The sequence below is a fragment of the Rutilus rutilus genome, assembly GCF_951802725.1.
Source record: "Rutilus rutilus genome assembly, chromosome: 14".
Classification (NCBI taxonomy): domain Eukaryota; kingdom Metazoa; phylum Chordata; class Actinopteri; order Cypriniformes; family Leuciscidae; genus Rutilus; species Rutilus rutilus.
In genome coordinates this window covers 8,302,415-8,327,336 of record NC_140219.1, presented here as the reverse complement: position 1 = coordinate 8,327,336, position 24,922 = coordinate 8,302,415, and the positions used below count along the sequence as shown (strand labels likewise).

The 24,922-nt window shown below is 39.7% G+C and overlaps 1 protein-coding gene across 8 annotated transcripts in view; it reads left to right on the top strand.

Moving 5' to 3' along the window:
• The window catches only part of LOC311303411 (transcription factor COE3), a 115,078-nt gene that overhangs the window by 69,146 nt on the left and 21,010 nt on the right, over positions 1-24,922 (top strand). For 4 of the 8 annotated variants that reach the window (XM_084429860.1, XM_084429862.1, XM_084429857.1 and 1 more), the window contains 5 exons: positions 7,491-7,572; positions 7,661-7,778; positions 9,214-9,347; positions 9,755-9,881; positions 22,884-22,972. In XM_084429860.1, coding sequence (XP_084285986.1) covers positions 7,491-7,572; positions 7,661-7,778; positions 9,214-9,347; positions 9,755-9,881; positions 22,884-22,972 — 550 coding nt within the window. The remainder of the gene's footprint in view (positions 1-7,490; positions 7,573-7,660; positions 7,779-9,213; positions 9,348-9,754; positions 9,882-22,883; positions 22,973-24,922) is intronic. The other 4 variants (XM_084429861.1, XM_084429855.1, XM_084429859.1 and 1 more) reach the window with 1 other exon arrangement.

The following is a 24,922-nucleotide window of genomic DNA, read 5'->3' as shown; positions in this document are numbered from 1 at the left end:
CTTGTCTTTCCACCCACAAAAAGCCACGCTCCCTCCCTCTCTTCCTCCCTATCCGTAGTGGTTCCCTCTGTCTGAATAGAAAAATCCAGCAGGCCTGTGGGTGAAAAATGGGGCCATTTGGGCTTGTTTGTAAGTTCTGTCAAGAAGCAGCACCCCTGGCCTGGCCCGGTTAACAAATTGGATGTTTAATCTGGTGACATTCCTATCTGGGCCAAGGGCTAATGTATGTGTCTAAGAATAACCGGCCAGCCGGCCTGATAGATGGGAAGCTATTATAGGCGGTATTTAAATCTGAGCGCACAATTCCTCTATTTCCATGGTGGAAGAGTGACAGCTTGATTTCAACACTGGGGGGCTTGGATAGAGCTGTCAGCCTACACACATCAAGGAGGGATTTTCTTTGTTTTCCTTTCTTTTCCTCCATCGCCTCTTCCTCCTTTGGCTTGATTGACTGGACAGGCTGTTAACTGTGATGGTTGAGATGGAAGACAGTGTTGTAACGGGATTCGGGAAGTAGATATACTGCCTACAGATCTTTCACTTCAGTTCTTGACTCAGGGAAGAATGAGGAGATGGTTTGCTGGTCTATCCATCTATCCATCTATCTATCTATCTATCTATCTATCCATCTATCCATCTATCCATCTATCCATCTATCTATCTATCCATCTATCCATCTATCCATCTATCCATCTATCCATCTATCCATCTATCCATCTATCCATCTATCCATCTATCCATCTATCCATCTATCCATCTATCCATCTATCCATCTATCCATCTATCTATCTATCTATCTATCTGGATTGCTGGTCCATCCATCCATCCATCCATCCATCCATCTATTGTTCTTGCTATAGTTTTATCCATCCATCCATCCATCCATCCATAGTTCTATCTATCGTTCTATCATGCTATAGTTCCATCCATCCATCCATCTATAGTTCTATCTATCGTTCTATCATGCTATAGTGTCATCCATCCATCCATTGTTCTATCCATCATTCTATCATGCTATAGTTTTATCCATCCATCCATCCATCCATCCATCCATCCATCCATCGGTTTATATATTATTCTATTTATGAGGATAGTGTATTATGTGTTATTAATATATACATTATTTCATTAGTATATGAATATTATATTTATAAAGAGAGGTATAGTATTGTTTTTTAAATATTATTTAAAAGATCAGATTTACCTTATTAACTATACTTACCTGGTGGACAGGTATGGTGTATATATGGTGTTAGTATGATATAATATGGTTTAGATTTTTAATCCCACTGGGTTAGTGTGATTTAAAAACAAATTTTTAAATGAGTGAACTCACTTGGTCTTAGACTCTCACACATCGACGCATTGTTCTCTGATCACAACAGAGCTGTTCTACTATCAAGTCTGACCGTTTGATCTCCATGTAGAGGAAAATATTATCTTAACACATTCACCTTGTCCTTCTCACATGACTCAGTGGGGCTTCAGTCTGTACGAAGTCACTTTTGACATTTGACAGTTCATTAAGGAGTGTTGTTTCATAAAATCTAGCATTTATTGTGCTGACTCTGAGCATAATGATTCAGACTTCATGAGGGAATGTGCAGTTTCTGTTCACATAATGGGCCGTGTGAAAGTGTGGCAGGTTTCTGGGGTTTCGTTTATGGGTGTAATAAGTGACTGTGCTCTGTTCAGGAAGTGCAGCTTGCAGTAATTTCTGATCCATTCCTCCGTTGTGAGGTCAGCCACGTTCACGTGTTTTACACACTCTCTCTTTACTGCATTATGTCATGGATTGATTTCAATTGGAGGTACAAATGTGTACTTTGCCATGGCAACAGGGGCCAAAATAATGCTTAGGAGGGTCTTGAGGTAATCTGATCACAGGGGAGGAGCGATTCTGTGACTGTGATTTCAGTTGCTTCATCGTCTGTGTCTGCCGTTAAGTACAAACAGACACAAGGACACTGTTCACTGATCCAAACAAACATCCCACCATCAGGGCTTTTGCAGGATCTTCTCATTTCTTATCTGTCTGTCTGCACCTCCTTCTTTCCCATTTTTCCCATGGTGAAGTCATGGATTTATTTTCCCGGCCTTGTCTCTTGCAATTCAGCATCTTTTGTATGGGATTAATCTCATAGAAAACAGGAAGAAGCAAAAAAGATGATTGTTGGTGTACATCCCTGTCACTTAATTTCTACTGTAATCCAGGTATTCTTTGTAATTTAAGTAATATTTTGTTAGAGGTAAGGATCTGAACACACCCTCAACCCTATAAGCATAAAAGTTTAGCGCATAACCTTTTGACTGCATAATGCTCACCAATGCTGCATTTATTTGATTAAAAATACAGTAAAAACAAGATAACTGTTTTCTATTTTAATATATTTTAAAATGTAATTTATTTGTGATCCTTCAGAAATCATTCTATGTTGATTTGATGCTCATAAATATATATTTCTTATTATCAGTGCTGAAACTGGTTGTGCTGCCATATTTTTGTGGAAACCATTAATTATTTCATTATTCATTGATGAATAGAATGTTCTAAAGAACAGATTTTTTTGTAACAATTTAAATGTCTTCATTGTCACTTTTGATCAATTTAATGCTTCCTCTTTGCTATATATTTATAATGAAAATGAAATGAAAATTCTGTCATCATTTACTCACTCTCATATCCTTCCAAACCTGTATGACTTACTTTCTTCTGTGGTACACAAAAGGAGTTTTTTTTTCTTTTTCTTTTTTAAACGTCTCAGTTTTTATTTTATTTTTGTCCATACAATGGAGGTTCAAATGAGTCAGTGAGGTTCAAAAGTTAATGGGTTGATCCTATTGACCTTCATTTAACTGACAAAAACAGTTCTTCAGAATATCATCTTTTGTGTTCTACAGAATAAAATGGAAGGGCATGAGGGTGAGTAAATGATGACAAAACTTCTCTAGCTTTTAGCTGGTAGATCATTTCCATATTCCTAAAAATTCTTAAAAATGTTCCCTTCGTGTTTTACAAACTCCCCAGATGCGTACAATAAATTGAATATGCATTCAGTGCTCATCTCTGCTACGTGCAGGAGACTGTGAACTGTTTTTGTACTCATAACAAAGGTAAGAGGCCAGGAGAGTGGACGTTAGATGCAGTGTAAAGGATGAGACTGAGAGAGAGAGAGAGACAAAGATCCGTTCTAGAGACTGTTTGAGTGCCTTATTAAATATTTAGTCTGATTGTACACGGTCCTGTAATTGCCATCTTGGCTAGTGAATAATTGATGACGTGTAGGAGAGCAAAGGAGGGCCCCAGTCTCTCTCTCTCTCTCTCTCTCTCTCTCTCTCTCTCTCTCACACACACACATATCCACACCTTGCCTTTTTTGTACACCTTTATTGTTAATATAATCTTGTCCTCATTAACTAAAATGATTCTGAAGTGAGGACAAAGTCAGTGAAATTATATTATAACCTCTGGTTCGTTTCCGGAATGTTCTCTTTGCTATCATACACAATAAATTATAGGGATGCGGCAAATGATTGCCAGACACTGTGCGTGTGGCTTTAAAATAATTTCACACAGTTTGCTACATTCAGAGGGCCAGAAAAAGCAAGCGAGTTTTGATTCCGCCTTTTCCGATACAGTGAGGTAATTGGATATCAGTCAGCGTGTTGAGAGAGAGCCGAACGTTGTGAATGGGACAAAAAGCATCATGTTAATCTGATGCAGAGCCTATGAGAGCGATCGCCGCCCGTCTTAAGCATCCCAAAGAAAGAGCGTCTTTTCATAGAAAGCAACTAGCGGTCGCTGAGAATTGGAGCCATGGCAGCTTTTAAAAATACCTCTGCTGAAATATTGATTTTTTTTTCTTCTTCTTCTTCTTCTTCTTCTTGCCTAACATAATAAGTGAGAGACTCCAGGGATGTGTGCGTATGTGTGTGAGACGATGGGTGAGCAGACAGAGATGCTCTTTTCACACATCATGTGAGGACATTTGTGTGTGTATGTGTGTAAGAATGTTTGTGAGTCTGTACGTGTGTCTTTGTGCAGATACAACAAGTTGTATTCTGAGCTATAATGACACACTCTGCTGAAAAAAAAGGTTCTTTATAGATATTCTACACATTAAGAAGAAAATGTTTTTTTAAGAACTGTTCACCACTGTTTTGGGCCCCATTGGTTCCCTGTTATTTTGGACTTCTAAAATATTCTTCAAAATAATGAACCATGAAGACAGAATAGAAAATCTCCAGTTTATCAGATTTTTCTCCAAAGCCACTTGTAATCTCTCACACAAGCTTCTGAAGAAATTTGCTCAGATTTGACAAATCTGCAATCAAAAGTTCGAAATCTTCTTGAACTTTTCAAACTATTCAGAGACCAACTTTCTCTAAGCTGTACTAGCCACAGTCATTTTAAGACTCAATACTTGTGCTGTCTCATTTCTTTGTGTTTTATTTTCCCTATGGAAGTTTATGAAAGAGTTACCTTGGAGCAAATCATTTATATTTCATATATTCATATGTCTAGTTTTAAAATAATTTCCCCAGATTTACATTTTGGTCCTTTTTTGTCCTCAAATTCTCTGATTTCTTAGTGGCTTATACACATCACCAAAACATTTGTTTGCCAGCATCACCTATAAAACAACCCAAACTCTTTTTTTGTGTGAATGTCAATGTACTGAAGAGTTGTAAATGGTCAGGTGGTCTGACACCGCTAAAGTCAGGTTTAGATGAGCGCCTGTCATACGGCTTTTCTCTGAGCTAAAAGCGAGAGACCCTCGCCTTCACAGCCTGAAGCCCACCAGCCCTTCCCTCAAGTTATAGACAGAGCGATGGAGTGAGAGAAGTGTAAAGGGTGCTGTAGACCAGCAGTAATTCCTGACTTGGAGTTGGAGGCACATTAGGGACTGACAGGGCCACACATCCCCCTGTAATTGATTGCAGGCCAGCGTAATGAGGTGACGGCTTACAACAGAGACGCCAACTCCCTCATTATCTTTACCCACTTTTTTAAGAGCAGAAAGAGAGAGAGAGACAGCAAAAGACAGAGAGAGAGACAGAGAGAAGGATGGAGAAAAAGAAACACTGAGACTAATAACCGAGCCCTGGCTCTAGAAGGTCATTAATTATTTATGTTGTTTTAATAAGTTTTAGATGGGGAGGGAGAGGTTCAGCGTGAGAGTTAGTCTTTCCCTTCTCCGTCTTTCTCTGTCCACACCTCAATTTCACCTGTTCTGTCATTCTGTCTTTTCCTATAGCTGTCTGTCCATTTCATACAGGGGTCTTTGTATCACAGGTACAATATCAGTCATTGCCAAAGCCTCGAGGGGACTTCAGGATGACATGTATCCACACCTGGAAATGAAAACGCTCTGTATTTCTGAAAGTGACAATGATAGGATATGATTATTGTATGTGATATATGTTTTTTTTTTGTTTTTTTTGCTTTTATTCTGTCATTGTGCTAATTAGCAAGGAGAATGTTTTTAAATTATTTATTTTTTGCATAGTGATCAACCTGGGTAGTCCAATAGTCCAATGGCCGATATAATGCTGATAGGCTATAACGTAATTTTCTATCATTAAACACTTTTTATATACATGTATTATTATATATATTATTATTTATATTTTTATATATATATATTACATATATAATACAGTACAAACACATTTATATATAAGTGTTGGAATATATAATTTCATATAATATAATGTATTGCAACACAAATATAAATGGATACCAATTATTTTTTTATTATGTAGATTGTGTACTCCTATATATATAAAATGAAATAGCAAATGTTTTTACAAAATGTACCCAAAATAATAAAAAATGGAAAAATAATTGTATGCTTATTATATAATGCAACATTATATTTGAGAATTGAAACATCTATTGGGTGAACGGAAAAATTGCCCCATAAAAAGTCAAAGATGCTGTCGATAGAGCTTAAGTTGCATTTAACCCAGAATATTCCTTTTAAAGTCTGCTGGTTACACTGGACTCTTTCAGAATCTGCCCTGCTCGTGCCTTTCCACTCGCCCCCGTTTTCCTGTCTGAGATCTCTATTCCACCCCGAGCCTTGTCATCTAAAAGCAGCTCTACCCCCCTCATCCCGCACACTTCCAAACACTGGGCTAGTCCTGCCTCGATCCGAAGGGAGCCGACCTGCTTTGAAGTGCTGCCGCTTTTCCAGGATGAGACCTGGAATCTCACATTCCCTGTCAACTCCTGCCCAGTGGCAGATGGAGAAGTCTAGACCTACGAGACTCTCTCCCATCACGTGCTCCTCTCTCCCCCTCCATGCCCTCATCTCTCTCTCTTTCTTCCCATGTTCCTTGGCTCCGAGGGCTGTGCCGTTCCAGAACCGCCAAAGCGGGACGGGTTTCAGCCCACGATCCAGGCAGGATTCTCTACTTTCAAATGGTGACTGGGGCGGTGTATAAACACAGTACTCCTCTAATATCTGAGAAGAGCTTCACTTACAGCCCTTGTCTCCTGCTGTGTTTTAATTCAATCCTTATTGATCCATATCTCTCCTTCCAAGGACTCCAATATCATATGAATGGAGCTCAGGGATGGGTTCCCCATATTATTGTATTCCATGGCCATAAAGGGCATTAGCAGCCAACAGAGCAACCCAGATCAAGTATCAGTCGATACTAGCTAAAGAGAGCAGGCTTTCTCCCTTTCTCTCCATCTTTCTCGCCGGATTTCTCTCTTTCCTATCTCTATCTGGGTGTTTGCTGTAAGAGTGCTGATGGGGTTAAAGTATATATAGTGATTATGTCATGCGGTAAAGTGAGGTTCTAAGAAATCGCTTGAGTTAGCACCGTGTGTTTTTAAAGATATTGTTACTGTCTTATTAGGGAGAAATCAATGGCGTCTGCAGATGGCGGCCATTTATATAGCAGACGGGGCTTCTCTCGCCGCTTTTTCTCCCAGCATCCTTCTCTCCGCGCGCTCCGTAGGGCGGCAGCGGCGGAGGTTATCCTGTGGTTAATGTGACATGGCTGTCTGCGACCTTGCTGGTTGTTAACTGCCCGGATTATTATTGTGATAATGTGGCAATTAAAAGGAAAGCACTCCATCAAAATAGTGGGGCTTATGGTCCTGGAGATGAATGCATAGAGATTACCAGCCAGGGGAAATGCATTAAGACTGCAATCCATTTCGTACTGTAGCCCACCTCCAGCAGCGGAGGCTATTACGGCTCATCTTCATTGATATCTATTCCCGATCAATAGCGCCAGGCTGAGGTAAAAATACGAGTAAATCAACAAAGCTTGAGTTGGTCTTCAATATAAAGGATGAAAAATCAAATATCATCTCTAATCACACATCATACGTCTATACAGAGTGTCTTCTCTGAGCCGGCTTTGAGACTGGGCTAAATCACTCATTGGCGGCTGTTTATATATATATATAGCTGTTGAGTGTTTTCATTGTGTTTGAGTCACTCAATGTTTCTGTCTTTCTTTTCCAGATTTTTCCTGAAATTCTTCCTCAAGTGTAATCAGAACTGTTTGAAAAATGCAGGGAACCCCAGAGACATGAGGCGATTTCAGGTGAGAATACAAATGTGCTGGACAAAAACAATGTGGCTACAGTACATGCACGCAACCAGGGAGTAATCACGCTTTGGTGTCTCCGTAGGTGGTGGTGTCCACCACAGTGAATGTGGACGGCCATGTCCTGGCCGTGTCAGACAACATGTTCGTCCACAACAACTCCAAACATGGGCGGAGGGCGCGACGCCTGGACCCTTCTGAAGGTAAGACGCAACCTTCACCAAAAAATACATGTTTTTTAACGTTCTATTCATCAAAGAATCCTAGAAAAAGTTTCCACAACAGCACAACTGTTTTCAACATTGAAAGTAATTGAGCAGCAAATCAGCATATTCAAATGATTTCATGAGACACTGGAGACTGGAGTAAACATTTAAATGTATTAAAATGGAAACAATTATTTCGAATTGTAAAACTTTTTGGACTTTTTTACTGTTTTTTTAATCAAATAAATGCAGCCTTGATGAACATAAGAGACTTCAAATCTATTCAAAAATCACCTCAAACTTTTGAATGGTAATTTAAGTTTGAGACCCCATTCATTATAATAAACAAGGAAAGCCAAACTTGTTAGTGCTACTTTCAACTTCCTCACCTAGTTCTCGGAGTACAGGTAGTCTCACATCTGTCTATCTGAAGGGGCTGCACTGGGTAATGTCACTTTGATATGAAGTGATAAGTTTGCGCAGAACATCACCTCCCAGCTGACCTCAGAACAGTTCCTGTATGTGGGAAAATATGTGATTAGCTCTGTGACTGTTTTGTGTGAAAACCGTCGCTGTGGAATCACCGGCGCTCCTGTGTCCCAATCGAGGAAAAGGAAAGTCTTTGCTCTACTTTTAGTCACTCTTCAGTAGTTCTCCAAAGACCAGAACATGAAGAGGAAGTCACTGATGGCGATGCATTGTGGGAGTTGTGCAGGTTTTCATCTTTAACACAATAGTATACCCATGCAGATATTGTAAAAAGGAACAGCTGTTCCGTTACACCCCAACAGGTGAATGCAAATTACGCCCAAAGGTTGTTTACTTTCATCTTTTCATTTTCACATGTATCAAAATTCCCTCTTTCCAGAGATTTTTACTTATGCAACAAAGAGAACAATCAAAAGCAATCAGAACTGATTCAGAGCCTAAAGTCTGGGAACTTTGCATTCCCATAATGCCGTACGAGTAAAATGGCCGTTGGTGTACAGCACAATATGCAGTAATGTGGTCTGAAGTTGCACCAAGAGCCCCTTGGTTTGCCTGTTAGCTCACCAAGCTGCGACCAATCAATTCCCGTCCATAGCCAGTGGAGACTGGGCCAGTCGTTCAGTCAGCCTGTCTGTCTCCATACCGCCTGCTCAAAGACGGATTTACGATAAAAGACCAAAAAAAATCTTAATGGTTTTATTGAGCTGAGTGATGCACAGACACCAAAGAAAAAAAAAAATAATCAAATGAGCTTTTACAGTCATCGGACTTCCTGTTTATCAGGTTTTCTTTTTTTTGTGTGTGCATTGAGAGTATGTGGAGAGTAGAGTAAAACACTGGTAAATGGTAATTTGTTTAATGATAATGTTTCCCAAATGTTGCATGAACGTTGGCACCGACCCGCTCTAACCTAGTGCTTGTGTTATGATCTTGTTTTCCGAAGCAGCCACTCCATGCATTAAGGCCATCAGCCCTAGTGAAGGATGGACGACTGGGGGGGCGACCGTCATCATCATTGGGGACAACTTCTTTGACGGATTACAAGTGGTCTTCGGCACAATGCTGGTTTGGAGTGAGGTAAGTTATGAAACTTAAAAACTTTTGAAGGATAATTATTTTATTTTATTTTATTTTATTTTATTTTATTTTATTTTATTTTATTTTATTTTATTTTATTTTATTTTATTTTATTTTATTTATTTTATTTTATTTTATTTTATTTTATTTTATTTTATTTTATTCTTGGGTTTAAATAAATCAAATTTGTTACAATAATGTAAGCACTCTTACATTTAATGTTTAATATTACATAAAACTTTAGAGAGTTCAAGTTTGAGAGCACAACAGATCCCACTATATGATATATATCTATAACCGTGTCCTTGAGAGTAACTATTTAGTTTTATCACATTAACTGTTAACATTGGAGACAATGCTTGTGTATTGAGTGCTGACCACTGAACGTGTGCTCCGATGGCTTCTAGCTCATCACACCTCACGCTATTCGGGTGCAGACGCCCCCTAGACACATCCCTGGGGTCGTGGAGGTCACACTCTCTTACAAGTCCAAGCAATTCTGCAAAGGAGCTCCGGGACGCTTCGTCTACACAGGTACTTTGCAACTGCCTGGAGCCATTGCAACCATCTCCGGCATCAGAATACATTTCTGTCATCTTTCTCAGAGGTCAATTTTTGCATGTGTTCTTTGTCCATTTTGTTGAGTTCCTGCCTTTGTTAGCTTAAAATACTAGGGCTTGTATGCTTTGCTCCCCGTAAAGACGCTTTCCCATGATGGAATACTGTTAGCAGGTCATTCTTGACTCCACACAAGCGGTCGTGTTTTTACTTTTGGCTGATGTCCGTTCTCCTGTGTCCGACTGGCAGGACGAGTATCATTTAGTCAAATCAATGCTTTTCATACACCGATTATTCCATCAGAATAATCCAGATGCCAGTCAAAGTAGGCGAAAGGTCAGATCTAGGACTGTTTGGTGTGATAAGAAAATGTCACAGCGACGGCCATAAAAGAGAAAGAAAGAGAGGCCTGTGTTCAGGCTTTCTGTTATACATCAGCTTTATCTCAGTGTATTTCCCACATTCTTTGTTCAAAGCGCCTCTCATTCAGATGCATTTGCCATGTAAGCAGCAAAAAGAGACAACTTTACAATAGAGAGGACGGTCCTGTCTTACCTTCGACCATTCCTTTGCAATGCTAATGACTGCCGGACCGACGAGATGAGTTGACTGACAGCTGTTCGCCGCGTCTGCATTGTGAATAGCTTGAATTTTTCTTAAAGTTCAAAAGAATATTCTCAGTGCAATGAAAGCCTGTTGCAAATTGTAAAGATGAATGAAAAAGGACCTGTGGAATATCTCTGAATCAGAAAGCAGAGACAAAAGTAAATGTAAGGTCATACAAGATAGAGGACAATGAGAATATATACACGCACAAATTATATATTTCTCTATAATAAATAAAAAATAAATATAATATATATAATACAAAAACTACATTATATATATATATATATTTACACACACACATATGTATATACATTGTGTTTGTATATATATATATATATATATATATATATATATATTTATATATATATATTAAAGATAGTATTAAATATATAAATATTGACTAAATAAATAGATAAATTAATATATGCAGTATAATATATATATATATATATATATATATGTATATATATATGTATATATATTAAATATAGAATTAAATATATAAATATTGACTAAATAAATAGATAAATTAATATATGCAGTATAATATATATATATATATATATGTATGTATATATAAATATATGTATATATATTAAATATATAATTAAATATAAAAATATTGACTAAATAAATAGATAAATTGATATATGCAGTATAATATATATATATATATATATATATATATATATATATGTGTATATATATTAAATATAGAATTAAATATATAAATTTTGACTAAATAAATAGATAATTAATATATACAGTATATACAGGTATATAAAAAGGAACAGCTGTTCCGTTACACCCCAACAGGTGAATGCAAATTACGCCCAAAGGTTGTTTACTTTCATCTATTCGTTTTCACATCTATCAAAATTCCCCCTTTCCAGAGATTTTTACTTATGCAACAAAGAGAGAATATTTATTTATTTATTTATTTATTTAGTAAATATTTATAAATGTAATGCTATCTTTAATATTAATATCATATCTTTGTTATAACATATATAATTTATAATAAATACATAGACTATATACATACACTTTTTTGTTATATAGAGCAATTCCTATAAGAATATAGTTTGGAGACTGAGTGCCTAATCTTTCTGTTTCTCAAAATAATTTTCATTGTACACTGCAAATTAGATTCACACATACATATTTTAGTTTGTGGATGCACTGACATACATCCAGCAACTTATTTACTGTGCCAGAGATGTGTGATATTCATGAATGTGAAATGAAGCGGGCTTTTAAATACTAAATAGGCAGACTGTACATAATTGAAGAGGAATGAGAGTGCATCTAACCTCAGTGATGTCTTTCCCACCAGAGATTTCCCATAAGCCCCAGTGAGCTCAACTTTACACAGCATTCCAGCATTCCAAAAAAAAAAAAAAAACCTCACTCCTTATCATCAGACACTTCCAACACAAGCCAGTTTGAATATTTTGAAAGAGATACATTTAGGTCATCAGAAATTAAGCGTTCAGGCCTTAGGGATTGGGAGGAGGATACGTACATTGGCAAAGGAAACTGGCATCTCTGTGCAGACACACATTATTTTTATCATATTCCTTTTATCTGCTTTTCATTAGCAGTAATGGACCCCAGAAATTCATCAAAGACGGTCAATGTGCCCATTCCACTGATTATAGGTTGACTGTCTTATCTTTGCTGGAGTGCAAAGCAAGAGCAGCAGTGTTCAGAGCATGTCTTCTCTGATACCACTGCCGTTAACACGGCCATCACAGGAAGTGATCTCACAGTCTTAAAACTGAAGCATCTGGGGCCGGTAAAGAGATAGTTCAACTCTCTTCACCAGGGCTTGATACAATTCAGAATTGAGTACATTAGAATTTATTTCAAATTTCGTCACATGGAATTTTTATTTAAATTGGACATGGCCTACACAAGATTTCAGCACTTATATTGGAATGACAGGAAAAGGGTTTTACTTTCCAGTTCACAGAAATTCAAAACAAAATCAAACAATCGAATTGCAATTCTGTATCCTGTTTGCTACCACAGTTCAAATTGAAATGATGTTATTTCATTGCTATTAAAGGCTTTATCAGTTCAATTCTGAATATCACACAACTCTACTCAGCACCTGCTTGCTCTGGCTTTACCATGTCTAGCTCTACAGGGAAATATCAAAGATTGGCTCTGTCCAAATTCCCTGAAAGCATTTCATGTGTGGCATGGGCTAGTTAGGACATCTTGTTAGATTAGCAGAATGTTAAGTCCATTCTCACTTTCAGTGTTGCAGCTGGTACCTGATAACTATTACGGCTCTGTTGCTTTCTCACATTTACTCTGTTCTCTCTCGCTCTCCCTTCGGAGAGATCTTCACTCTTATTCTGTTAGTTCTGCTTTCTGCCTGCATGCATCATTAAGTCCTTCAGTCCACCAGCTCATGTCTCTCTCTCTCTCTGTCTGTCTCTCAGGGGGTTAAGACTCCCCAGGTGTTGGGTTAGAGGAAGGAGGGCGAGATGAGTGTGAAGAGCCTGAGGGTATTGACTTTCCTGGGAAAACACAGCTCTCTAAAATCAGTAGCCAAATACTGCAATAACTCAACAGCCATTGATCCTCTTTCCCCTACGGCCACATTGATCTATACATTACAAGCCCTGAGACTGGCGGCATGGATCCAGCCTACGCTAACACCACCCTCCCAATAGCCAGTAACTTACCGCCTCTGCCATTATAATCATAATAATAATACATGTGACCAGAAGTGATGTACAGTTAAACGACAGCACATCGTGCCCCTGGTTTGCAAGCGTTCAAGCTGTATTTGGGGCATCAAAAAGTCAGCATTTGACTTGGCCTTTTGGGTATACCATTTTATTTGATTGCATCAGTCAAGGAGATCCACCAGAAATAAAACTTGTATCTGAAACATCCTCTCAACTTCCTGAAAGGGGGAGGGCTTATATTCCCTTAGAGATGCTGCATGCATTCCAAGCAATTGCACAATATCCTAGAAACAGAGGCTGAGAGGATACTGGAGGTGCGGGACCGTTAATATGAAGAGCGCTGTTCTCCTGGGTGCCAATGTGCCTGTCAGAACTTGCCTGATACTTTCCAGGCTGACAGCCTTTGGCATTGCAAACAAGAGCTGTAGCATCTTTGCTGGGTGAGACCTTTTGTTTAAAAGATTCAGGGGTCACTTAAATAGGGTGCTGTGTTACAGAAAGGGCAGGGACTGGGTGTACTACCTCCCCGACCAACTGCTCAACCCATTCCCGGTACCTTATTTCAGCTTGTTTGAGCATCAATTGTAGAAAAGGGGTTGTTTTGTGAAGCTAATGGCTGTCATGGGGTTGTAGGTTAGGCTGGCGCGGTCCCAAAGGGTTAGGAAGGGTGTATATGTTTTTTTGGTGACTTACATTACGCTATGCTATTGTTATATACGCTATATACGCTATGCTATTGCTACAATACATTATGCTATTCCCAGAAGTGAATGTAAAACTAATGCTTACTTTAGGTTCATATTGTGTTATATTGACTTGCAGCTCTGTTAATGGGATAGTTCACCCAAAAAATACCCAAACCTGTATATAGGGATCTCCCAGTCACGTGACCCCTAGCCGCGTGTCAGCCATTTTGACGGAATACTTCAGCGCACCTACATACATGAGAATGCGGATTATCACATGTTTTATGGCTGCGAATTGATTAAAATAATATAATAGTATATAATGGTCACTGTATTAATTATCTTGAACCTGCTGAAATGTTCCTATAAATATATTTTCTTTACAACTGTGCAATCTGAATAATAAATAGGCTAAATATCCACTAAGCTGCAGCAGTCCTATGCTCGTCTTCCCATTAACAGTTTTTTTTTTCTCTTTCTGACATTTCATACCTGTTGGGTTTACATTTTTTAATTAAATTGACTATAAAAAGATTGCTTGTGTGTGCTGGTGTTTCTTCCAGTCTTTTAAAATAGTTGAATGAATGAATGCTCGCGATCGTGCCTGTAACGATGTTAAATAGGCTAATGTTAGGCTATTTAATCAATAATGTACACAGGATAGAGGAGAATGACAGTCAACTACTTTGAATAATATAGCATTTTGGGCATAAACATGTAAATAATGAAAAGATTGACATTGAAAAATGACACAGAATGATTAAAATTTAAATATTTAACGTTAATCCACATAAATAAATGTTCGTGGTTCACACTGATGTTATTCATTTGTTCTCACACACTTCAGCGTCGCGGTCACTGGTTTAGACAAACACTGACCACTATCAGCACAGCGGCCGTCAGCTAACTGTTCACGTCATGTCATCACAAAAAGAAATATACAAGAGGAAGATAAAGGAATTAGGAATCATAGATCCATATGAAGCACCACAAGTTCTTTTTACAGGCATTAAATGTGGAAAAACTTCCTGACATTGAGTTCGGTGCGTCTATGGTTCGGTGACATTTACAGCTAAGTTACCTTATCCACTTCCCATCACGCTACACCGGAGCTTCATTAAAAGCATACACAAGCTTAGCAGGCTATCGGTATCACAGCATCGCTCGGGCATGATAGAAGAATAGATGAATATTTCGCGACGAGCTGTATCAGAGCCCGTCTCTGGCTGTATTATCACCAGCGGTTTAGCATTTTCTATTCCGTCAAGATGGCTGCTCCAAATGGCGTGACGTCACGCGGGACATCCCTATATACTTTCTGTATGAAAGTAGCCTAGATATTTTGAAAAATGTCTCTGTGTCTCTGTGATATTTTGAAAAGTCAATGGGATCCAATGTTGTTCTTTTGGATCCCAATACCCTTCATTATACTGACAAACAGTTGAAACATTCTTGAGAATATCTTCAGGTTTGAAACAACATGAGGAGGAGACTAAGAGAATTGTTGGGAGGAAGAGACTAAGGGAATCGTTGTAAGGGTGGGATTGGATGTCAAAGCTACACAACAAAGATTTTCTCAATCTAGCTATGTAATTGCCACAGCCTGGGGCCCGAAGAGTTGATTGGAAAACCACGGAGCACCCAGCTGGTATGAAACTTAAAATCATGGGCTGGATTTGGAACCTGCTCGCTGTGTTCTCACATCAGCCAGAGGTTCTGGCGCCATTCACTACATAAGCTCTTTAATACTGGCACTAAAGCTTAATGGCACAGGCTCTGTGGATGCAGTGGCTGATGTTTCTCAAAAACCGTTCCCATAGCCTGAGCTCAGAGAGGGACCAGGAGCAGTTCACTTGTTGCACAAGCCATGGAACAATGGGCCACTTTGTTACCTTTTCATCCTCGGAGCGGGCAGATGGAACACATTAGCGGAACGTTCCACTGGATGAGCTCTGCAGGGCTGCCGAGCACGTAGAGCAGGACCCGGCATGATGTCATCATTTCGTTCAGTTGTTTCACAGCTTGGACGCTGATGTGTTTGTGAGTCTCGCACTAGGAGGTGGTCTGTCAGCAGTATCCTTACTGTGGCGTATATTGGTGAGATACACTGACAGTAGCTGAGGTACAGCCTTTTAGTGGAATCCATAACCAGGCTATTGGCATGTGGTAACTTATTTAATGTCCAATTTCAAATGTTAGAAAAGCAGAAACATCATCATTTTTTATTATTTTTTTCTAACCAAGCAACATAAAGAGTTTGTCAGGAGTATTTATTCATTCATATTTTTGTATTTGACAAAATGCTAAGGCTGTGCTGAAACAACCATACAGTATATTGATATATGCGTACCGCAATGCTTTTTCTCATAATATTGCATTGATACTTTAAGACTTTAAATCAATATTTGTTGGTGATGCACCAAAATAAATGCTCGGAATGGAAACCGGAAATTATTATTTCAATTTATAATTATTATTTAAAAAAATATTTTTAATAAAAAATAATTAAATTGTATAATTAGTTTATTTCTTATTATTTTTTAATAATAATTTAAAATATATTTAAATAATTTTGTATTTTTAAAATATTGCTCTTTCACTCTGTAGACATAACAGAATTTTTGGTAATATAACACATTTTTACGCTATAAAATGCTTCTTTGATATAATTTTCCACTTTTTTGTCCAATTTTTTCTCTTTCAGTGAAAACTAAAAATTTATTTTATTTTATTCATAATTGTATTTGCTTTTGGTGGCCAACATTTTGGTGCATTTGTATTTATTTATTTTTGCATTTCCTATAGTTCCATAATGAATAAAAAGGTCATCTAAATAAGCATAAACTCTGAGACTATGTTTCTCACTGCAGTCAAAACCACTCTATGAGGATCAGAGAAATTGAAACTGTATTGATGTATTGAATCAGGACACATGTATTGTGATGTATATTGTATTGTGACGTAGTTGGCGGTTCTCAGCCCTATGATACACAGCACCAACTCTCTGTTTACACCTGGTATTAAGATGTATAAGCTTGATCGGATCATAAGTAGACGAGGCAGACACATACCCTTTTACACCAGGTGTTTTAAGCAGTCTCTTTTGTCCACTTTTGACCACTTCTGTCCTGATTTCTTGGAGGGGAGGGTCTATGTTTTTTTTTCAGATCTTTCGATCTAGTTTCGGACAAAATAAGCTTGAACATGTAGTTGGAAAAACATACGGAGAGCATAAGCTTTCGTTTCTGCTCTGATAGCCGCAAGACCACTCCAAACGCTGTGAGAGTGAGTGTGTGGAATGGTGAGAGAACATGCTTAGTACGTTTTTAGTTTTCAAACCAAACTTGGGTCTCCAGCCAACGTTTAAATCTCATCTGGCTAGCGCGCTTCCCATAATGTTTACTTATTAGGTGAGTAGGCGGAGAGTAGGCGGTCATTTGTGGCTGTTTGAACGCATTTGACCACACAAGCATTTACACTACAAAAGCAATCTAATGCGTTTTCGACTACCTCTGGAAGTGGTCGAAAGTGGACAAGCTCAAAACGTTTTAAACCTTGTCTACACCTGTATCTAGTGTCATCCACTTGTGATCCGATCGACCAAAACGCATCTTAATACCAGTTGTAAACAGGACCTCAGATATGTGGAAATGTGTGTGCTTTGCAGTGACTTGAATGTAGTGAAGCAGAAGTGACAGTAACACACCAAGCTCCTTCTGTTACCCCTACTCTCTCTCTCTTTCTCCTCGGAGAACGAACAGTGATGCAGCCATGCTGATTACCGCTTGCATCCGTTTGCCTTGCCAGCTAGATATGTTAATCATCTGTTAGGTAATTGCCTCTGTAGCGCCTTGATTAAGTTGAGTGACACGTCAAGGAAGTGTGCTTCAAAGCCATACTTCCCCCACCTGAGGAGCCTGTTATTATTTTGGAGTCGCAGCCTAAAGTGTCCCCCCATGAAATCACTAATTATCCAACATTGGTTCCACAGGTCTCCTCTTTAAGAGAAAAGAGACTCCTTTGATAGTGATATGAGTCTCGGCTCTGTAGAGGAATGACACGTTCCCCTGGTGAAGAAAAGCCCTCCTCAGCTCATCAACCTCCTCCTATTTTAATCCACTGATCTTATTTCCCATCTTGTACATGCATACAGAATGATTGACACCCATGAAGTGATACAGCACTTGTGTTTTCGGGGACATCTTGTTGCTCCCTTACTATAACGTCAGACCAAATGTGAGAATCATTTTGTTGATTATTATCCGCCCCTAAAAATCCAGACAGTGTTTCATAGTGCGGTGTCACACAGGGGTAAACCAAGGTTAGCTCGGCTTTCGTAATTGCTGCCATAACAGTGAAGCGTGTTCAAGTCGTAATTAAAAGTGTGTGGTTTTTAGTGCGAGCGAGTCTGTGTTGTCTGCGTGTTTGAAGAGGCTGGGGTGGGTTTTTCTTCATCTTCCCTGGTGGCTCTCCACTTTAAAGCAGCCTTGCCTCTACTGTCAATCACAGTTTAAAGTTCATGAAATTTCTATGAGGATCGATCCAGGGAGGAGGAGGTGGTGGGAATGTTTGGGGGTTGCAGGGGTTAGGGATGGGGGAGCGAGCCGAAATGATTGATCAGATTCTTACTTCTTGTTTTATTCTTTCAGAATGGTGCAAAGAAGCGCATTCTGATTTTTCCATCAGTAGCGAAGCGACGTATTTCCACGTGCCACGACCTTTCTGACGTGAAGACAAAGAGGAGATGGATGGGTTGAAATCGATGACACGCACGGGTTTTCCGACGTTTGTCAACAAGCCAGATCTGCGACCTCACAGCGACAGACTAGAACCGGAAAACAAATCGCTTCCTCTCACGTCGCCCCATTGCGCACCTGTAAATGTCTTCCCCCTAAAGAGTAGCGGGGCAATCTAAGTGCGAGATTCCCATCTGCAGGTGAAAGAGCCGCTTGGTGCCATTCTCTCCCATATCAATCATGTAGCACATGAAAATGAGAAATTGATGCATGTTGCATCGGAATCCGAACCTGCATCAAATTCCCCATTCCATCAATGCGCCTCCCGTGGACAGACCAGGGCTTTATCAAGTGTTTTAGATGGGCCGAGGGCTCCATCTAAAATCATTCAGTCTGCGTTAGAGGGAGACCGCTGAAATAGCCTCTCTCTGAATGGCGCGGACACACGGTTGCGATTGTGGCCTAAGGGGGCATGACTACGCTTACGATCACTGCATCACAGGGGCTAAGGAGGAGAGAACAGGAATGGATATGGCACCTAAAAAGCCCCATGTTGTAAGGACAGATGCCATCAGGGAGAGGGGAAACATGATCAGCCGGGGGGCCTGTTGGAAAGTGGGAACAAGAGAAAGTAAATAGAAAAACAGTGGAGGGTAAATAGATGTAAGCCCATCGAAGAGCATGGATGTAAACAAGCGCAAACTAAACGTACATACAGTTGGCGGGAGACGAGTTATTCGGGCTCGGCTGGGAAATTAAGTGCTGTGATAGCTTGTGTAGCAGAGTTGTGTTCCATTCACAATTCGAATTGAGAATGTTTTTTAAATTCCAATTACATTTATGAATTTGAATTGAGGTAGCAATTCAAAAAAATTCGAATTTGAGTATAAGGAAGGACAATTAAAAGAAAGAAAAATGCCATTTTTAACTAGAAGACGAACTTTACAATTTGGCTTGACAAAACCTTGTTTTAATGTTTAAATAAGATGTCATTCAAAATATTCCTCTTCCTGTCACTTCGATTCGAATCCCAATTCAACTTCCTGTGTGTCGAGTCAATTTTTCTCATTCTGGTTGTATATCTTTACCTCTCATCTTTTATTTCCCTCCATAAGACTCATGCTGTAAGCACTGCCCTCATTAGGTCTGGCTATCATGAGTTGGTGCGTGTTGAGTGGTTTCCCAGTCAGCCCTATTTGACCTCTGACTTCTGCAGAGCGTGTAATAAGAACAGAGAGGTATGCCGGGATTGATTTCAGAGTTGCACGCACTACCTCTAATTTGCTAGATAGATGGAGACTCAACAAGCTCATATGTGAGGACAAACGCAGGTGCGCCGTGCAGGTTAACTGCATGTCAGAGGTCAAATGCTCGACGGTTTTGCTGAGAGGATTGTGATGTGTGTCGATGATGATGGGAGACACGATTCAGACTTGACCCTGCCGTGCTGATGATCAAAATTTCGACGGTAATAGAGTTATGCAAGGATATGAGGAAACGCTTTATTTGTCTTCTGTGGCGGCTCATTGTGTTGTCACGTCCCACTGGACATCTGAAAGAGGAAATCATATTAATCTTTCACTGTTACCTCACACTCCAAAGCAACCTTCTATTTAGCATCAGTAGATCTCAGTGGAGAGTGTGATAACCTTCAAATGAGAACGAGAGAGAGAGAAAAGAGATGTGCAGCCCCACAGCGCCTGCAATAAGGAGATGATTAAATTAATAATAAATATGCAACCCTCTATTCGTCTCCTCCAACACACACACACACGCACACACATACACACATACACTCGCCACCTCTTCAGCGAACTGCATTATCTTTCCCTTTTCGCAATCGCACGTCAGGCACAGCAAAGACGCGTGGATGGCTGAGAGGAAGGGAGAAAAAATCAATACAAATTACGACGGAGAAAGTGGCACTGATGGCTAGAATTGCAGCATATGTTTACACTAAATCAGGCAATCTATCTTCATATGGGCTGTGTAATGCAGGCGGGGTCAGGGTTCGGCCCGTGCACACACACTCTCCAATTACTCCCACTTCTCGGCGGGAGGCAGCCGTATCGATTGGCTGAGAGGACAGAGGCCCTGCAGGCAGCCAATGGGGCGCTGGGGTCAAAGTTCAGGGGGATTTTAATAAGAGAAGTAATGGGCTTAATTTCTTGGGGGTGTGATAGAGAGACAAAGCCCTCCCTCTCATGTCCCCTGTTCAACGGTTCATTAAAGTGGAAGTTTTATGGGATTGCTTTGTGAAATTGCTCTCATGGACGCTCTTCCTCCGTTGTTCCTGTGTCTCTTTCCTTTTCTTTCTTCTCGTCTCATTTTTTCTTTCCTTAACTCTCTTTTGTTCTTGTTTGTTAGTTCATTCCTTTCTTCTTTTGCATTCCTCCATCACCCTTTCTTCCTTCTTTTGTTATTTTGTTTGTTCATTCATCTGATCATTTGTTTGTTGTGTTTGTTCATTCATTCATTCATTCATTCATTTGTTTTTCTTTTTCTTTTTCCCTTTTCTTTCTATATTTCCTTCATTGCAATCCCTTTCTTTCTTTCTTTCTTTCTTTCTTTCTTTCTTTCTTTCTTTCTTTCTTTCTTTCTTTCTTTCTTTCTTTCTTTCTTTCTTTCTTCCTTCCTTCCTTCCTTCCTTCCTTCTTTCCTTTTCCTTCCTTCCTTCCTTCCTTCCTTCCTTCCTTCCTTCCTTTCTTTCTTTCTTTCTTTCTTTCTTTCTTTCTTTCTTTCTTTCTTCCTTCCTTCCTTCCTTCCTTCTTTCCTTTTCCTTCCTTCCTTCCTTCCTTCCTTCCTTCCTTCCTTCCTTCCTTCCTTCCTTCCTTCCTTCCTTCCTTCCTTCCTTTCTTTCTTTCTTTCTTTCTTTCTTTCTTTCTTTTTCTTTCTTCCTTCCTTCCTTCCTTCCTTCCTTCCTTCCTTCCTTCCTTCCTTCCTTCCTTCCTTCTTTCCTTCCTTCCTTCCTTCCTTCCTTCCTTCCTTCCTTCCTTCCTTTCTTTCTTTCTTTCTTTCTTTTTCTTTCTTTCTTTCTTTCTTTCTTTCTTTCTTTCTTTCTTTCTTTCTTTCTTTCTTTCTTCCCCATCCTTTTCTCTTTATCTCTCCTTCTGTCTTTTTTTCCCTGACACTTTATATCCAGATGGCGGCAATTATCGCAAAGCAGACTGTCCAAAAATGACACAACAAAACAATGGCACATAGATCGCTTACTGAGTCTAATAACACGGCCGTTTGATCAAACCGCAGTTCTTCTGACCCGGAGAAGGAACGCGATCGTTTCCACTGTGCCTTTCTCAGAGCGTCCTGAGAGACTGTTCCTTCACTTTCACAGGGGCATTGAGTCACAAAGATCCCCGCATCCCCCCCCCCACCCGCCCTCCTCCACAACCGCTGTCACTCCACAAGCTCTTTTCTCCTCCTCGCTGTGAAACCGGCTCAAACAAATTTGATTTAGCAGCTCTCCGAGACCATTCCCGAGGAAAGAAAACAAATATTGTTATAATGGTAATAACATCTATTTGCCACGCACGACAAACGGCACCGGGCCCTTTGAAAAGAGGCCCCTGCTCCTGCGCAGCCACCTTATTCTTATTCATGAAAGCACCGCTTATGCATATTAGTGCAAACTAGGTATTCTACTCGCTAGCATTTGGACTGTCAATCATCCTTACGGAATACAAGAGGCAACGGTGACAAAAGCGGACCGGGCAAGAAGGCTGACAAATTGTCCCCAAAGTCAAATTTGACAGCCTTTTATGATTAATGGGCTTGATTATGGAGAAATATCTCCCTAACTGCTTTCCGGGTGTTTCCTTCTGCCTTCGTATCGCGACGGCGAGATGGAAAAGAGGGGCAAGGAGGAGGTGCTGTTTGCTGTGAGAGAATGAAATAAAACGTGAGCAGGGTTGAGAGAGGAGAGAGGAATTGAATTAGGCAGGAAAGGTTAGAGTTTGGGAATAAAGAAGTGTAAAGGGGGACAGGAAGGCCATAGGGCCTCACTAAACACTTCATAAAACAAATTCACACAGGGGGAAGCTTGGATTGATGCCACAGGACAAATGTAAACAAATATACAGGGACAAATGTACATACACACGCACTGATATTTAATCTTTCTGAACTCTGGGGCGTCATGGCAGAGAACTCTGGGAAATGGACGAGATGACATAATGGCCTGTTTCTGAGAGAATTGCAGTCATTCAAATCAAATAAACATCTTATTTTCGGTTTGTCCCGCAGCTCTGAATGAACCCACCATAGACTACGGTTTCCAGAGGCTACAGAAGGTCATCCCTCGCCACCCTGGAGACCCAGAGAGGTTACCTAAGGTAAGTGCGGACTGAAGTCATTGCTTTCGCTGCATATTTTTTCTGTTCAATCAAAATCCCACATTTTGCTGTTCCTGGCGGTGTTTTAGATTTACACAACCTCTCCTGTTTTTGAAAGAAAAGCTTGACATAAACTTTAAAATAGGTGTAAAACATTCGCAAGATGGGCATTTAGTATTTCAGCCTCCGATTTGGCTTTGCATCTCCTTTCTTGCTGCAAAGGATGGGTGTTTTCTATGTCTGTGAAGCAAACCTTGATTCTGAAAGCCTGAGGGTCTTCTGTTTGATAGCGTAGAAGAGCAGCTCGTTCCAGCTTGTGAATGAAAAAACAACTGTTTGTGTGATGCGGGCTTTGAGAGGGTGAGATGGAGGGTAGATCTGTGCTGTTATCCATGCTGGTGGCATATTGCAGCTTTGGGGCAGCAACAAGCAACAAATCAAAGAACAAAGCTGATATGCAATGGGTGCAGACTGTGTGTGTATATATACAAAACACACATGCGTACGCACACACATCGAGTCGAGCGCAAAAACCTGATGTGCCGTCAGGTGCCCTGGGCGGTTTGCCGCCTGGTTAGTATGAAAAGATTATTTTCCCCTAAAAAGGCAGGAAGCTAAGTGAGAGAGATTCTTTCGGGCAGGGCTCTGGTGTAGGAGGGGATCAGATCTGATGCGGACTGACACTTTAAAACAGCTGCCAAATTGAAACCATTTATCAAAATCTGACATCTGAGATCCAGTCACCAAAAAAGCAGTTTATTTGTAAATTGATACTAATAGTGAGCATACATTGTCTGGCTGCTTTGATGCTGTGATACGTGGCAAGGGGAGACCGCCAGCTATCACCTCTTATATACTTATACATTCAAGAGGAAAACTCAATAAGAATGTAGACAGTTTTTTTTTTTTTTTTTGCCTTTTTCCTTTTCCTGGTGCCTCGTTTTTTGACACAGGCCTATAAATAAATAACCAAGTAAATACATAAGGCAGGAAAGGAGGTAAATAAATAACTAAGTGAATGAATAAGTAATTGAGCATGCAAATAAGTAAATAAATTGGGCCAAGCCAAAAAGGGCAAAATATTTAGTGGTCTTTTTTTAATCACAAATCAATGGTCAGGAAATTAGCAAGAATTTGCACAAAAACCGTAGATAAAGTAACTTAGCACGGAATAGCCTTCCCCAACTTGCAGACATCTTTTTGCAGAAAGACGTGTCAGTCACTCAATGTTGATGGCTTCAAACAGTTCATTGGTAGTTGAAAAATGTCTCCCAGTTTGTTTGAGTTTAATGTGAGACCAAATATTCACTATCGGGTTCTAGTCAAGACTCTGACCAGGCCAAAACATGAGCCTGATGGACTTTGCAGTTTGAGCAGGAGCATTGTCTTGTTGAAAAATAACATCTGATCATTCCTCTTTAGACATAAACTTTTCATTTGTATGAAGCAAGCTATTCTGCAATATTCTCCTGTACACGAAAGCATTAAATGACTTTTCACAGTGAAGTAGCTCACAAATACCAGCAGCTAAAAGGCTCCCCACACAATGACACACTTCCTCCTTGCTTCTGTGTGGTAGAAATGCTTTTATTATCATATTTCTCTCCAGATGTTTGAAGACACCGCTCTGCATCACCATGCAACTCATCACTCCACACACAACTTTCCATTTTTTGCCAAAAACTTCATTCTGTCTTTGATGTTTTTCTGAGGCTTTTTAAGTAGTGGATTTGCTTAAATGTAGCTTATTTCCTGACCAATAATTTGTGGTTAAGTCAATTAGTGTTTTGCCATTTTGGGCTTGGTCCACTTTTTTATTTGTGTATAACAGAATTGTTTGACAGTATGACAGAGTTTGACTGTGAATTTTGCATTTACTTGACTCCTTCCAAAATCCTGATCGGATCTGCAGTGTGTGTGCCAGTGATGGCCCCAGCATTTAGAAACCCA